Genomic DNA, 16,679 nt, shown 5'->3' on the forward strand with positions numbered 1-16,679 from the left:
CAGTGAGTAGGTCCAGAGACATGAGTCGATGATGGCTCCGAAAGCATTTTGGAGTGGGTCTGTGGACTTTTCCATGTGAATATTAAAGTCACCAAAGATTAGAATATTATCTGCTATGACTACAAGGTCCGATAGGAATTCAGGGAACTCAGTGAGGAACGCTGTATGTGGCCCAGGAGGCCTGTAAACAGTAGCTATAAAAAGTGATTGAGTAGGCTGCATAGATTTCATGACTAGAAATTTGCTATCGTAATGTTAGCAACACCTCTGCCTTTGCGGGATGCACAGGGGATATGGTTACTAGTGTAGTCAGGAGGTGAGGCCTCATTTAACACAGTAAATTCATCAGGCTTAATCCATGTTTCAGTCAGGCCAATGACATTAAGATTATGATCAGTGATTAGTTCATTGATTCTAATTGCCTTTGAACTAAGGGATCTAACATTAAGTAGCCCTATTTTGAGATGTGAGGTATCATGATCTCTTTCAATAATGACAGGAATGGAGGAGGTCTTTATCCTAGTGAGATTGCTTAGGCGAACACCGCCATGTTTAGTTTTGCCCAACCTAGGTCGAGGCACAGAAACGGTCTCAATTGGGATAGCTGAGCTGACTACACTGACTGTGCAAGTGGCAGACTCCACTATGCTGACAGGCTGGCTAACAGCCTGCTGCCTGGCCTGCACCCTATTTCATTGTGGAGCTAGAGGAGTTAGAGCCCTGTCTATGTTGGTAGATAAGATGAGGGCACCCCTCCAGCTAGGATGGAGTCCGTCACTCCTCAGCAGGTCAGGGTTGGTCCTGTTTGTGGGTGAGTCCCAGAAAGAGGGCCAATTATTTACAAATTCTATCTTTTGGGAGGGGCAGAAAACAGTTTTCAACCAGCGATTGAGTTGTGAGACTCTGCTGTAGAGCTCATCACTCCCCCTAACTGGGAGGGGGCCAGAGACAATTACTCGATGCCAACACATCTTTCTAGCTGATTTACACGCTGAAGCTATGTTACGCTTGGTGATCTCTGACTGTTTCATCCTAACATTGTTGGTGCCGACGTGGATAACAATATCTCTATACTCTCTACACTCGCCAGTTTTAGCTTTAGCCAGCTCCATTTTCAGATTAGCCTTAACATCGGTAGCCCTGCCCCCTGGTAAACAGTGTATGATCGCTGGATGATTTGTTTTAAGTCTAATACTGCGGGTAATGGAGTCGCAAATGACAAGAGTTTTCAATTTGTCAGAGCTAATGGTGGGAAGCTTCGGCATCTCAGACCCCGTAACGGGAGGAGTAGAGACGAGAAGGCTCAGCCTCTGACTCCGACTCGTTGCTGAATGGGGAAAACCGGTTGAGCTTTCCTACAGCATTTCCCTCCAGAAACCGTGAGAAAGTTGTCCAGCTGCGGGGACCGTGCGAGGTGATTTATACTAACGTTACTATCTGTACTTACTGTTGGCACAGACGCTGTTTCATCCTTTCCTACACTGAAATTACCCTTGCCTAACGATTGCGTCTGAAGCTGGGCCTGTAGCACCGCTATCCTCGCCGTAAGGCGATCGTTCTCCTGTATATTATGAGTACAGCGACTGCAATTAGAAGGCATCGTGTTAATGTTACTACTTAGCTTCGGCTGTTGGAGGTCCTGAAGAACCATGTCCAGATAAAGTGTCCGGAGTGAAAAAGTTGAATGAGAAAAAAAAAAGTTGAGGGAAAAACCAAAAATATAAACGGTAAAAAGTAAAAACCGTAAAGTTGTCAGGTAGCAAAGTATTACCAGCCTGTTCAACCTCTCTTTCGTGTCGTCTGAGATTCCCAAAGATTGGAAAGCAGCTGCGGTCATCCCCCTCTTCAAAGGGGGGGACACTCTTGACCCAAACTGCTACAGACCTATATCTATCCTACCATGCCTTTCTAAGGTCTTCGAAAGCCAAGTCAACAAACAGATTACCGACCATTTCGAATCTCACCATACCTTCTCTGCTATGCAATCTGGTTTCAGAGCTGGTCATGGGTGCACCTCAGCCACGCTCAAGGTCCTAAACGATATCTTAACCGCCATCGATAAGAAACATTACTGTGCAGCCGTATTCATTGATCTGGCCAAGGTTTTCGACTCTGTCAATCACCACATCCTCATCGGCAGACTTGACAGCCTTGGTTTCTCAAATGATTGCCTCGCCTGGTTCACCAACTACTTCTCTGATAGAGTTCAGTGTGTCAAATCGGAGGGTCTGCTGTCCGGACCTCTGGCAGTCTCTATGGGGGTGCCACAGGGTTCAACTTCTTGGACCGACTCTCTTCCCTGTATACATCAATGAGGTCGCTCTTGCTGCTGGTGAGTCTCTGATCCACCTCTACGCAGACGACACCATTCTGTATACTTCCGGCCCTTCTTTGGACACTGTGTTAACAACCCTCCAGGCAAGCTTCAATGCCATACAACTCTCCTTCCGTGGCCTCCAATTGCTCTTAAATACAAGTAAAACTAAATGCATGCTCTTCAACCGATCGCTACCTGCACCTACCCGCCTGTCCAACATCGCTACTCTGGACGACTCTGACTTAGAATACGTGGACAACTACAAATACTTAGGTGTCTGGTTAGACTGTAAACTCTCCTTCCAGACCCATATCAAACATCTCCAATCCAAAATTAAATATAGAATTGGCTTCCTATTTCGCAACAAAGCATCCTTCACTCATGCTGCCAAACATACCCTTGTAAAACTGACCATCCTACCAAACCTCGACTTTGGCGATGTCATTTACAAAATAGCCTCCAATACCCTACTCAACAAATTGGATGCAGTCTATCACAGTGCAATCCGTTTTGTCACCAAAGCCCCATATACTACCCACCATTGCGACCTGTACGCTCTCGTTGGCTGGCCCTCGCTTCATACTCGTCGCCAAACCCATTGGCTCCATGTCCTCTACAAGACCCTGCTAGGTAAAGTCCCCCCTTATCTCAGCTCGCTGGTCACCATAGCATCTCCCACCTGTAGCACACGCTCCAGCAGGTATAGCTCTCTAGTCACCCCCAAAACCAATTCTTTCTTTGGCCGCCTTCCAGTTCTCTGCTGCCAATGACTGGAACGAACTACAAGAATCTCTGAAACTGGAAACACTTATCTCCCTCACTAGCTTTAAGCACCAGCTGTCAGAGCAGCTCACAGATTACTGCACCTGTACATAGCCCACCTATAATTTAGCCCAAACAACTACCTCTTTCCCAACTGTATTTAATTAATTTATTTATTTTGCTCCTTTGCACCCCATTATTTTTTATTTCTACTTTGCACATTCTTCCATTGCAAAACTACCATTCCAGTGTTTTACTTGCTATATTGTATTTACTTTGCCACCATGGCCTTTTTTGCCTTTACCTCCCTTCTCACCTCATTTGCTCACATTGTATATAGACTTGTTTATACTGTATTATTGACTGTTTGTTTTACTCCATGTGTAACTCTGTATCTGTCGAACTGCTTTGCTTTATCTTGGCCAGGTCGCAATTGTAAATGAGAACTTGTTCTCAACTTGCCTACCTGGTTAAATAAAGGTGAAATAAAATAAATAAATAAGGTTGGCAACAACGCACAGCAACACGTAAACAAGTCTGCAAGTTGTGACCGGACAGACTGTGCATGCAAAGGGTGCAATTCCATTGAATTTAGGATAGTTTAACCAAAATATGCCACAAGATCTAGAATTGCCTTGTGTATCCCACAGAAAAGGTTCACTGTTATAAGCTAACATTTTTTGATGAATTTAAACAAAATTCCCCAAATTCCCGTGCTTTACTTCCCATGGAAATTTCCCAACCCTTTGCAGCCCTAATGGTGTGTAACCCTGCTGTGTGTTGTTTGTTTCTTTGTGTCTACAGGCCACCAAGCCCACCTCGCAGCTACTGCAGCGGCCAACCAGGAGCGAGAACGAGAGAGGGAGCGTGATCGGGAGCACCGAGAGAAAGAGAGAGAAAGGGAGCACAGGGAGCGGGAACAGGAGCAAAGACAACGAGAGCGCGAGCGAGCAGTGGCTGCAGCGGTTGCCAATGACTACATGCGTGGAGGTGAGACTCATCATTATATTGTATAGTGCTGTACTGTGTCATCAATAATACAGAAATGCATGTGAATGTGAGCTAGATAATAGTAGTTTATTTCGATTGGACATGGCTGGACATGCTCTCACAGAGTTAAGGATTTATGTAGCCTGTCTTTTGCACAGTGTTGGAAAAACCATTATATGCTTCCAACTTTGAATTGCTCTACTCTGTTATTTAAGTCCTCTCTTACTTCTCCCCAGGTCCTGGGCAGCCAGACAGACCAGGTAGCCGTGGATACCTGCGTAGCCCCTCCCCCTCTATGAGGTCACAGGAAGCCCAGCAGCAGCGGCCCAGCATCTTCCAGGGAGCCAACAGCAAGGGCGTCATCACCCCTCTCATGTGAGTCTCTAAGCTTGCTCCGCTCTGGCCTGGTAAGCCCTGACCTCACCTCATGTACACTCTTAGAGTCTTAGTGTGTGTGTGTGCACTGTTAATCCATTCTTATGGGCATACTTTCAGTTGCAAATCGTAACACGTCAGGAGCATACCTGCCTGCACTAAATGTTATGCCATTTGCAATGAAAACCCTGTACATGCTCACAGAACATAACAGCCCTTCTACTCTTTACCCTCTCCCTTGTTCTATATATTTACAGTACCAGTCAAAAGTTTGGACACACCTACTCATTCAAGGGGTTTTCTTTATTTTTACTATTTTCTACATAGAATAATAGAATAATAGTGAAGACATCAGAACTATGAAATAACACATGGAATCATGTAGTAACCAAAAAAGTAACCTTTGTCTTGATGACAGTTTTGCTCTTGGCATTCTCTCAACCAACCAACTACAATGTAGAAAATAGTAAAAATAAAGAAAAACCCTTGCATGAGTAGGTGTTCTTAAACTTTTGACCAAGTGCGTGTGTGCTGGACAAAAATATAAACGCATTATGTAAAGTTTTGGGCCCATGTTTCGTGAGCGTTTCTCCTTTGCCAAGATAATCCATCCACCTCTGGCATATCAAGAAGCTGATTAAACAGCATGATCATTACACATGTGCACCTTGTGCTGGGGACAATACAAGGCTACTCTAAAATGTTGGCATGCTGACTGCAAGAATGCTTGCCAGAGCTGTTGCCAGAGAATTTCATGTTCATTTGGCAGTACCTCCAACCGGCCTCTCAACTGCAGACAATGTGTATATCTTCTTGTGGGAGCGGTTTACCCCATGGTGGGGTTATGGTATGGGCAGGCATAAGCTACAGACAACGAACACAGTTGTATTTTATCGATCACAATTTGAATGCACAGAGATACCGTGATGAGATATCCAGCAACTTCGCACAGCTATTGAAGCGGAGTGGGACAACATTCCACAGGCTACAATCAACAGCCTGATCAACCCTATACAAAGGAGATGTGTTGCGCTGAATGAGGCAAATGCTTGCACACCGTTCTGGCGCTCTACGTCCTTTCCAACCGCTCCGCTAAAAACCATCCTGCGCTCACAGGGGGAAAAACGGTCACTCCATTCATTAAAAGCACAATTTAACCAACACCCATCTATTTTTCTGACTGCCTGGACCTACTATTTGGTTTTGAAGTATTTAAACCAAACCATATGATTTGAATGGCAAGTATTTTAATAAACAAAGTTCAATGTAAGAAGTGCTCATCATTTCAAATAGGCTACATGTCATATAAAACAGTATGTAAACACTCTAAATAGGTCAGGAGCCAAACACGGAAAGAACATTTATTATTTAGGATATATATTAGGATATATATTATTTCAAGTCTGTAGCCTACAAAGAAATGCATTTGCGAGTGCAACACAATTGGCTGGTAGGAACATAAAGTGCTCAGCATTTAAACAAGATTTTATTGTATTAAATCATTAGTCTATAAATTGCACATATAGGCTGTGACTTACTTACAATTAAATACAAATTAAACAAAAAATGCAATGTTAGGCTCAATCCGCATTGCCTTTTTTGAAATAATAAAATAAAAAAAACAGGTGTTTGGTGAGAGAATGTGGCTTCAGGCTCATGCGATGGAGAATATCCTTACCGTGCTTGCAGAGCCCACTGGAGATGCTAAACACCCTTTTGGCCACTCTTGCCAGGCTGGGCATAGATGCAGTTTTTTTTTTATATATTTTTTTTTTTTTATAAATTGAAAGCTCCTTGAAAGTGAGAATATGCCAGGCCTATTGAGACAAAATCATATTTTGGTCGTGTGTGTGTAATGGAGAAAAATGAATGAAACTTTTAAGAGATCTGAGTTTTAGTTTATAAATACTTTGCTACAATGACACACGTAGTTAGCTACCCATCTCATTCCTTTCATTTAGCATGTGCACATAGTAAGTATACCATCAATATTTAGTGAACCCCATGACAGTAGCTAAAGCAAGGGACTATAGCAGCACATAAGTAGACTACAAATGCATGCTGGAGCGGGCATGCCCTGAGGTCATGAAGTGAGTGCTACTGGAGCGAAATTGGTAGCGTGCAAGAAGGCCGACGCACCAGCCTTTGGGAATCTAACTCTGCGCTCTAGTCACACTGCTCTTCGTTCCGTTCACATACTCTGGTGGTCACAAGATACTGACTGGTTTTCTGATCCACTTGATTTTTTTTTTAAGGTGACCAACATAGGCATATCTTTATTCCCAGTCATGTGAAATCCATAGATTATCATTAAAGATTATGAGTATTGACTGATTTCTTTAAATTAAATGTAACTCAGTAAAATGTTATATAAATAAATAAATGTTATATATATTTATATTTTTGGTGTGTGTGTGTGTGTATGTATGTGTATGTGTGTGTGTGTGTGTGTGTGTGTGTGTGTGTGTGTGTGTGTGTATATATGTATGTATCAATACAATGTTAACGCCTCCATCACCGATAGCGTCATTGCGGTACACCAGAAGTGCATTAATTTCCAAAGGAACGCTGCGTTTGCCATGCAGCGTTGCAGAGACAGTGTGTTCTGTGTGGTGCATACGTTGGATTTATTGAACGTATGCGTGAAACCATGTGTAGCCAGCTTGACAGAAGGTGAATGTTTAACTTGTGTTGCATGCATACCATTTTGCATGATGACGCTGTCGGTGTGATTGAGGCATAACCCTCTGCCTCTCTCTTCCCCCTCCAGGCCGGCAGCGGCAGCAGCCCAGGCAGGAGCCCGTTACAGCACTGCAGCCGACGCACTGGCTGCCCTGGTGGACGCCGCCGCCTCCGCCCCTCAAATGGACGTCAACAAAGGCAAGGACTCTTCCAAGCATGACCGAGACGACGACGACGACATGTCTTTATCATCCTCGGTGGCCAGGCGGCAGCACGAGCAGCAACAGCAGGAGGCAGACAGGCGCTCCATGCAGTCTCCCTACGGCCCAATGTCTCTGCCAGGGGGGAAACTCCACCCAGGATACGCTGAGGGGCCCAGTGGTCCCCAGGGGAGTAAGGACAAGGGTCCTCCCAGCAAGTCACGCATCGAGGAAGAGCTGAGGACCAGGGGAAAGACCACCATCACGGCCGCCAACTTCATTGACGTCATCATTACAAGCCAGATCGCCTCGGACAAGGACTCCCGGGAGAGAGGCTCCCAGGGCTCCGACTCCTCCAGCAGCTGTGAGTCTTCCACATAGAACAACAGGGAACAGTATAGAATGTAGACACAATGGGACAGATGGGATGGAAGGCAGTACGGAACACTGCTGTGGTGGTTAGGGACCTGGATATAGATTTGGTTTGCGGTTTAATTCCCAACATTTCTAACAGATAAGGCTTAACAACATAGCAAATAAAATAAATACAAATTATAATAATATCTCATATGTTAGTGAGAGGGTTGTTTTATAAGTGTGTGTGTCTGTGCCTGGCCCTGCAGTGTCGTCCAGTAGGTATGAGATCCCCAGTGGAGGAGCCATCGATGTGATCAGCCCAGCCAACTCTCCAGCACAGTCCCAGCAGCAGCAGGACGACAGGGACCGGGCCGACAGGGACCGGGCCGACAGGGACCGGGCCGACAGGGAGAGGGCCGACAGGGACCGAGCCGACAGGGACCGGGCCGCACAGGCAGCAGCACAAGGTGAGATGGCACTATATACTGTGAAAAAATATGTGTTGTCAGTGCTGGTTTCCCTGACACAGATTAAGCCTGAACCTGGACAAAAAAAAGCTTGCTCAATAGTGAATATCTATTGAAAGTGCATTTCAGTCAAGGGCTAGGCTTAATGTGTCTGGGAAACTGGCTGACTGACCGGTAAAGCTCTATAGATGCCATATATGGAGACTTGAAGTATTCTCTTGGCGCTCTGAATAACTCTTTCTCAAGTACTGTTTTCTTTTTCCAAGGTTTAAGTTACCTACCATGTCCTACATGAGTACAGTACAATATCTGTACTCAACTGACTTCAATACAAAATTTAAGCAACTCAGCTCTACAAGCTGTATTGAATTCAGGTTACTGCAGAGGCATACTGTATCTTATAGTGATGATATGGTGTAAACATACTACAACCCGAATGACTCCACCCGAGTCAACTGAGTACAACAGATATAGCAGACGACACCATTCCATTCCCCACTAGCCCCCGTCTGGTCACCAGACCACTGCACAAGCTATTTCTGTCTGCTGGAGGCAAATGTATATCAGTTGGTGCTGGCATGCATTACAGTGCTACCCCTCCTCCCCCTCATCTCCTCTCCTGCAACGTGTGTGTGTGTGTGTGTGGAATATTCTCACTCAGCAGCTGGCATGCGTCCCTTTGACATGATCCGCTACCGCCAGTCAGCAGAGTCACAGCAGCCCCCCTCCTCCCAGGCTGACGGAGGGTACTCCCAGTCCCAGCAGGTCCCCAAGACCCACCGGGTCATGACCCTGGCTGACCACATCTCGGTAAGACACACTGGTAGCTTTCCACAGTTGCATGCCATGTCATTGCCTGCGCAGTCGGCCATCAGATTGATATATCATTATGTGGTTATCTAATATGTTAAAACTAATCAGATCTATCAGGCAACTGCAATGTAGTCAGCCTGGAACACATCCAATGACTCATTCATTCATAACCCTTCTCAACGGGGTTCCTGAATCCTGAGGCAAAGTATCCATATTCTGTGTAACCAATACAATTTACTTTACCAAAAATGTATGTACAGTATGCCTCCTATACCACTTTTTGTTGAGTGATGATATCTTGAGTGATCCATCGTCTGAACTGCAAATGATGATCTCAAAAACTCTGACAACAGCCTCTACTAGACATCTTAAGAGAAATACTTTTAAGAGTAGTGAAAATGTATGTGTACCTCCAAGTACTAACATCTCCCTGATCTGTCTGTCCCCTTGTCCTCTCCTCTTTCTCCTTTATAGCATATCATCACCCAGGACTTTGCCAGGAACCAGGACCCTCCTCAGTCCTCCACTACCATCTCCTCCTCTGCCACCACCACATTCCAGAGTGCCCAGCTACCCGTGTCTATCGGGGGTCGTGCCAAGGTCCCCAGCCGCTACAGCCCAGAAAACCACCAGAGACCCACACCCAGCAGAGTGTCTCCCGATAATGCCCCTGACAAGCCCAGAGCCAGGTACAGTAACAGCACCCGGCGGTAGCCCTACACAGCCTCTTCACCAAGCCAGCCTGAGACATGGTCATTAGGGTGTACACCATGGCAAAATGTTTTGCAACGAAAAACAAAAACTTGTGTTCAGGTAGTAGTACCTCCATGCAAAATGTTTTCTCCCTACTGAACATAACCCTGGTGGTACACCTCTGACCACTCCATCAGATTCTCACTTTTTGCTCTTTTCCTTTGTGCCTCCCCCAGACCTGGTAAATCCCCTGATCGGGGTGGCAGGGGGGCGATAGAGAGCTATGAGCCCATCTCCCCTCCCCAGAGCTACCAGGATAAACAACAAGAGGCCAGAGAGCAGCAGCAACCACAGAGGCGAGATGCTGACCAGCCTGAGATGAGGTGTGTAGGACTGGCATATCTTCATAAGAAGTTGGGGTACTCCCATTTGTTTATATTCACCTTACATTGTCTTTCAATGTTATAACTAGGCATATTTGTATGTTTTGGTGTCTTTAAGGTTTAACCTCTCTGGGATATGTGGGACACTAGCGTCCCACCTGGCCAAAAGCCAGGGAAAATGCAGAGCGCCAAATTCAAATAAATTACTATAAAAATCAAACTTTCATTAAATCACAAAATTAAAGCTACACTTATTGTGAATCGAGCCAACATGTCAGATTTCAAAAAAGGCTTTTCGGCCAAATCAAACGATGCTATTAGCCAAGGATAGCACCTCCGTAAACAAAGAGAGAAACCATATTTCAACCCTGCAGGCGCGACATAAAATGCAGAAATAAAAAATATACTTCATGCCTTTGACGAGCTTCTTTTGTTGGCACTCCAATATGTCCCATAAACATCACAAATGGTCCTTTTGTTCGATTAATTCCATCGATATATATCCAAAATGTCCATTTATTTGGCGCGTTTGATCCAGAAAAACACTGGTTCCAACTTGCTCAACGTCTCTACAAAATATCTCAAAAGTTACCTGTAAACTTTGCCAAAACATTTCAAACTACTTTTATAATACAACTTTATTTACGTAAAAAAATACTTAATCGATCAAATTTAAGACGGGATGATCTGTGTTCAATACTGGAAGAAAACAAACTGAAGCATGCTTTCTGGTCACTCGCCTCTAACAGTACACTTCAAGTGACCCTCGTTCAAGATGGCCGTACTTCTTCATTACACAAAGGAATAACCTCAACCAATTTCTAAAGACATCCAGTGGAAGCGATAGGAACTGCAAGAAATCTTACAAATCTGGATTCCCAATGAAAACCCATTGAAAAGAGAGTGACCTAAAAAAATAAAAATAATTCTGAATGGTTTGTCCTCGGGGTTTCGCCTGCTAAATAAGTTCTGTTATACTCACAGACATGATTCAAACCGTTTTAGAAACTTCAGTGTTTTCTATCCAAATCTACTAATAATATGCATATACTATCTTCTGGGGATGAGTAGCAGGCAGTTGAATTTGGGCATGCATTTCATCTGGATGTGAAAATACTGCCCCCTGTCACCAAGAAGTTAAGTGACAAACTAAAAAGCTTGACAGATTTTGTGTGTGTGTGTGTGTGTGTGGTGGATTCTGAATACCTTCCCCTGGCACAAGGACACATGGATTCAGTGCCCATAGGCGGAATGTGTCTTGTGGGCAGCTGTGACCCATTTGGCATGCCAACGGAGTGGAAACTGGGTAGAGAGGTGCCAGTTGCACGCTAGCCTACTCAGCCATCTGCTGCCTGACTCTTAACCTCTGTAGTGGCCTTTCTCTGGTTACAGGGGTGACTCTCGCTCCCCTGGCAGTGTCAGCTACCTGCCCTCCTTCTTCACCAGGCTGGAGAACACCTCCCCTATGGTGAAATCCAAGAAGCAGGAGATCATTCGTAAGTTGAACTCCTCTGGTGTCAGTGATTCTGATGTTGGTAAGTGTGCTCTCTTCTTATCTACCTTGTACTAACATCATTGAACAAAGCTTTCCAAAATGGAAATAATGTGACATTTGATGGAACTCAACTTATACAGTATTATAATGAACATATAATGGGATGCATTGCACTCATTTCTCATTTGCACAAGTGGAAACATTGTAAAGGAAGGCATACTGTAAAATGACTAACAATGAACTCTAGTCTTTAGCACAATTTTTTAGTTTCAGACATTTTGTTTACTGTGCTATCATTTCTCCTTTCAGGAAATGCACAACCAGGCACAGAGATCTTCAACTTGCCTGCTGTGACCAGCTCAAGTGCGTTTAGATATTTCTATCACCATTCAAACAAACTAGAATAATTTAAACCAGCAACTATTGGGTAGTGTTCAGTAAGCACCAAAATGGAATAAAATAAATTTAAACAAACATTTTTCTAAATGTTTTTTGTTTGCATACCCTAAAGAACACGACCGTGCTGGCTGCTCCATATCTTCCCTGTCTAATCGTCCGTCGTGTGTTTGGCCCTCCAGGTAGCGTGAACCCCAGGAACCACTCCTTTAGCGACCCGGCCAGTAACCTGGGCCTGGAGGACATAATTCGCAAGGCCCTGATGGGGAACCTGGAAGAAAGGCCAGAGGAGCACCAGGGAGGGCCTCAGCCCAGCTCTAACACCCCCAGTAACGAGGCCCGCCAGGAGGCCAACCCTTCACCTAGCATGGGTCAGTGGCACACAAGCACACATGCAGCCAACTAAAACATATAGGTATAGACACATTCACATGCACACACAAGGAAATTACTGTCTCTATAGGCCCATTGTGGGAATCAAATTCTTCGAAATTCTGATATTTACAACAAACTCACCAGACTAGTCCTAAGCTTTTGCTAACTCTATTGCATTATTGCTAACACTCTTGTATTTGTCTGATTGTCCAATAGGCAAACAGAAACTGCAGAGCAAAGCCAACAGCCGAAAGTCAAAGTCGCCCAACCCAGGCCAGGCATACACAGCAGCAGAGCGGCCCTCGTCAGTCTCTTCCGTCCACTCAGAGGGAGACTACCACCAGCAGCCCCCAGCCTGGTCCTGGGAGGACCGGCCCTCGTCCACAGGTACTTAACCTGTCTGGGAACAGAACCCCGTTCCGCTAGCGGAACCCCTCGCCAACAGCCAATGAAATTGCAGGGTGCCAAACTCAATCAACAGAAATCTCATAAATCAAATTTCTCAAACATACAAGTATTAGGCACCATTTTAAAGATACAATTCTCGTTAATTCAGCCACAGTGTCTGATTTAAAGAAGGCTTTACAGCGAAAGCTCCACATACGATTATGTTAGGTCACCACCAAGTCACAGAAAAACAGCGATTTTTCCAGCCAAAGAGTTGGCTGGAAATATAGATAAAATTAATCACTAACCTTTGATCTTCATCAGATGACACTCATAGGACTTCATGTTACACAATACATGTATGTTTTGTTTGATAAAGTGAATATTTATATCCAAAAATCTCATTTTACATTGGTGTGTTATGTTCAGTAGTTCCAAAACATGCTGTGATTTTGCAGAGCCACGTCAATTCACAGAAATACTCATAATCAACATTGATAATAGATACAACTATTACACATGGAACTTTAGATAAACTTCTCATTAATGCAATCGCTGTGTCAGATTTCACTTCTTTTTTTTAAGCATAATATGAGTACGGCGCTCAGACGACAAATCAAGCCAAACAGATATCCGCCATGTTGGGGTCAACATTGGTCAGAAATAGCATTAAAAATATTCACTTAACTTTGATGAAGTTATATTACTGGTCATAGAAACCTATCAAACTATGTATAGAATCAATCTTTAGGATGTTTTTATCATAAACGTTCAATAATGTCCCAACCGGAGAATTCCATTGTCTGTAGAAAAGCAATGGAACGAGAGGTAACTTTCTCATGACCTCGCGTCACTAGCCCGTGGCTCTCTACCAGACCTCTGACTCATTCCCTTCTCATTCAGCCCCCCTTCATAGTAGAAGCATCAAACAACATTCTAAAGACTGTTGATATTTAGTGGAAGCCTTGGGAAGTGCAAGATGACCAATATCCCACTATCTTCGATAGGGGATGAGTTGAAAAACTACAAGCTTCAGATTTCCCACTTCCTGTTTGGATTTTTTTCTCAGGTTTTTGCCTGCCATATGACTTCTGTTATACTCACAGACATCATTCAAACAGTTTTAGAAACGTCAGTGTTTTATATCCAATACTACTAATAATATGCATATAGGAGGCAGTTTACTCTGGGCACACTTTTCATCCAAAAATGAAAATGCTGCCCCCTAGCCCAAACAGGTTAAGGCCCTTAGCCCATATAAACCTTGACTGTCTGGCCATCATTCCCCATTAACAGCCACACAGGTATTCAGAAATCTGGATTTTATTTTCTTGTATCTCAAAAATAGATTTTCAGCCTGACATATTAGACACAAAACAGTCTGAATCCCTCTAATGACTATCCTGTCTCACTTTACTCTCCAGGCTCCATGCAATTCCCCTATAACCCCTTGACCATGCGCATGCTGAGCAGCACCCCCCCCACGTCCATACAGGCCCAGCAGCCCCCACCTGGAGGCCCTCTGGGGCCCCAGCAGCAACAGCGTGTATGGGAGCGAGAGCCCCTACTGTCGGAGCAGTATGAGACCCTGTCAGACAGTGACGACTGATCCCTGCCACAAGAATCGTACCTGCCCCCCATCCCACTCCAGAGGAAGGGCAGGCCTCTCAGTACAGGCCTGCATGCCCCCCCCCATAAAAAAATAACTATCCTCACTCACTGGTGCTGATTGAGTGTGGGGAGAACAGGGGGGTGTGGCGGTATCCCTTTTGGTTCAAGTGCGCCCTCTAGCTGCCAGCAGGAAGAAAGGCAGCGAGTGACTTCTGACGGGCTGGAATCTTCAGGATGGACTGACTGACTCCCTTTACGTCCAGAAGCTTTGATAGACACAGCCTGCCAGGACGGAGAACGCCTGAGTGGAAGATATGATGAAAGATGAAGAACTTGTATGTAAAAAGATGAGAAAAAAACAACACTTTTTTGTGGTTGATTTCTGTAAAGAAATGCTTTTGTCTTTAAGAAAAATCATTGTATGTAAATAGAGTAACCTTTTGCAGTGGGTTTTTTTCTGAACTTTTAGTGATGCTTTTAAATGGATCCACTTTGTTTTTGAATGAATGGGGGTGGTTGATCTTGAATATCAGTCAGTCTCTCCCTGTCCATCTCGTACCCCCTACCTATCTAGCACCACAGTGAAGCTGAGAGACAGAACCTGTGGGTTGTACTTGATAATGAGGGGAGAACTGTAGGAGAAGCCCTGACCACCAAGCACCACCAAAGCCTGTTGTGGACATAAGTGAATGAAACAAACACATGTTAACATTTCAATTGCGGCTTTGTAATTTGATGCCTGTCTTTGCAATACTGGAGAAAGATGATGCATGGATGTAACAATATTCCCCCTGATCTAGAACTTAAAGAAAGCTTTTGTCAGTCAGTCACCACACCCTTGAGACAAAACTCATATATTTGGTACAAGTTGAGAACACTGGTGTAGGAGCAAGCAGAAAGGTGAAAGAAGACTAATTAATAAGCTTGATGTTGTCCCAAGTTGTTTCTTCTCCTCATGACTACTTCTGGGCCCCCATGTTGATCTGAACTCTGTCATTGAGCCAATAGTTTTTGGATTAAGCTGACCACCACTACGGTGGGTGTATTGTATGGCACACAGTCTGACCCGTAGCTATCCCTCTAGGGTTTCCAACAAGTGCAGAATGTTCTACTTACAGTACTCTGCAACCCATGTTGTCATGGTAACTAAAGTACATCGGGAACCTTTTCTAGAGGTTCGCCCATGCCTTGTGGCTGGAGAAAAATAAGGCAGCTTTAAACACATTTTCTCAGAGATATAAGTTGGTGTTTGTTAATGTTTTTGTTTTGTATCCTTAGTCCTTTTTTTTGTATACTGTCCAGACAGAAAACCGATTTGTGCGATTTGTCTTATGTTTTAGACAACAAAAGACAAATAACCAAACATAAATGGTCTGCACCATTGTTGCACTTTTTGCTTTGTAACCTTTGACGACAAAAGCATACTTTCTACCTGTTGTATAACTTATTCACGCTCCTGCAGAGGATTGTACTGAGATGTGCTTTGACTTTGCCCATCACTCATGGAAACCTGGATGTTTATGACCGAGTTCCTGTCTTCTCTTGTAGCTGGTACATGGTTTTGTAGTGTGACATGCATTGCAGTTTTACTTTTGTTTGGGGTACAGTCAAGATGTTAAGGAAGAGTTGCTTTTTTGCTGTCATGGTGACTATTCAAATCCATGGCCTCTTAATCTATTCTCAATATTCTAGATTAATATCAGCCGTTTTTTTGTCAACAGACATGTAGCTTCTTTAAATTTTGAATTTTGACACGGTCAACTTTGATATTGACAGTAATGTTCCATTTTGGTTCTCTCAGCTTTTGCTTTGCTTAAATAACAATCCCAATCTGCTCTAAACTAGATTTCTTTTCCCCAAAAAATATTTTGATTTGTTTGAAGTCCTAGAGCTCAGATTTTTGCTATCATTTTCAACATCAGTTATTCAACATCCTATTTTTGATGGGATGTCAAGTGTTTACAACGGCAATGACAAAAAGTTTACAAAACTTGAATCATAAAGAAAATCTAAATGAAGACAGAAAATAATTAGTGCTTGAGTCCAAAATGGCAACCTATTCCCTATATAGTGTACTACTTTTTTGAGTGATATCCAATCTGTCAAACATCCAGTGCAATTTTTTTTTGCCCGTTTAAAATTTGACACTTAAACCCATGTAGCCCATGATGTTGAAATGCAATGTTTGTATCGCACAATGTCTCTTAATAGTCTATTACAAGAGTTCAGACCAATCAATAAAGTGGATCAGTTCTCCACCTCAAACGTTTGCATCTTTGTTTCCTTCTCTGATTGGTCATTGGCTTACAAGTTCTGAGACCTCCATCACTTAGTCTAGGGCTAGGCCAAGAGACTAACGGCTCCATCCAATACAAG

At 43.9% G+C, this 16,679-nt stretch overlaps 1 protein-coding gene across 6 annotated transcripts in view; it reads left to right on the forward strand.

Moving 5' to 3' along the window:
- Positions 1-16,572, forward strand: part of LOC118390072 (nuclear receptor corepressor 1-like) — a 118,653-nt gene extending 102,081 nt beyond the window's left edge. For 5 of the 6 annotated variants that reach the window (XM_035780261.2, XM_035780260.2, XM_035780259.2 and 2 more), the window contains 12 exons: positions 3,884-4,069; positions 4,306-4,444; positions 7,215-7,690; positions 7,950-8,150; positions 8,812-8,960; positions 9,438-9,652; positions 9,893-10,039; positions 11,432-11,574; positions 11,844-11,897; positions 12,113-12,301; positions 12,522-12,692; positions 14,117-16,572. In XM_035780261.2, coding sequence (XP_035636154.1) covers positions 3,884-4,069; positions 4,306-4,444; positions 7,215-7,690; positions 7,950-8,150; positions 8,812-8,960; positions 9,438-9,652; positions 9,893-10,039; positions 11,432-11,574; positions 11,844-11,897; positions 12,113-12,301; positions 12,522-12,692; positions 14,117-14,301 — 2,255 coding nt within the window. In that variant the 3' untranslated portion in view covers positions 14,302-16,572. The remainder of the gene's footprint in view (positions 1-3,883; positions 4,070-4,305; positions 4,445-7,214; positions 7,691-7,949; positions 8,151-8,811; positions 8,961-9,437; positions 9,653-9,892; positions 10,040-11,431; positions 11,575-11,843; positions 11,898-12,112; positions 12,302-12,521; positions 12,693-14,116) is intronic. The other variant, XM_035780257.2, reaches the window with a different exon arrangement.
- The last annotated feature ends 107 nt before the right edge of the window (positions 16,573-16,679 follow it).

The sequence above is a fragment of the Oncorhynchus keta genome, chromosome 11 (assembly GCF_023373465.1).
Source record: "Oncorhynchus keta strain PuntledgeMale-10-30-2019 chromosome 11, Oket_V2, whole genome shotgun sequence".
NCBI classification, from domain to species: domain Eukaryota; kingdom Metazoa; phylum Chordata; class Actinopteri; order Salmoniformes; family Salmonidae; genus Oncorhynchus; species Oncorhynchus keta.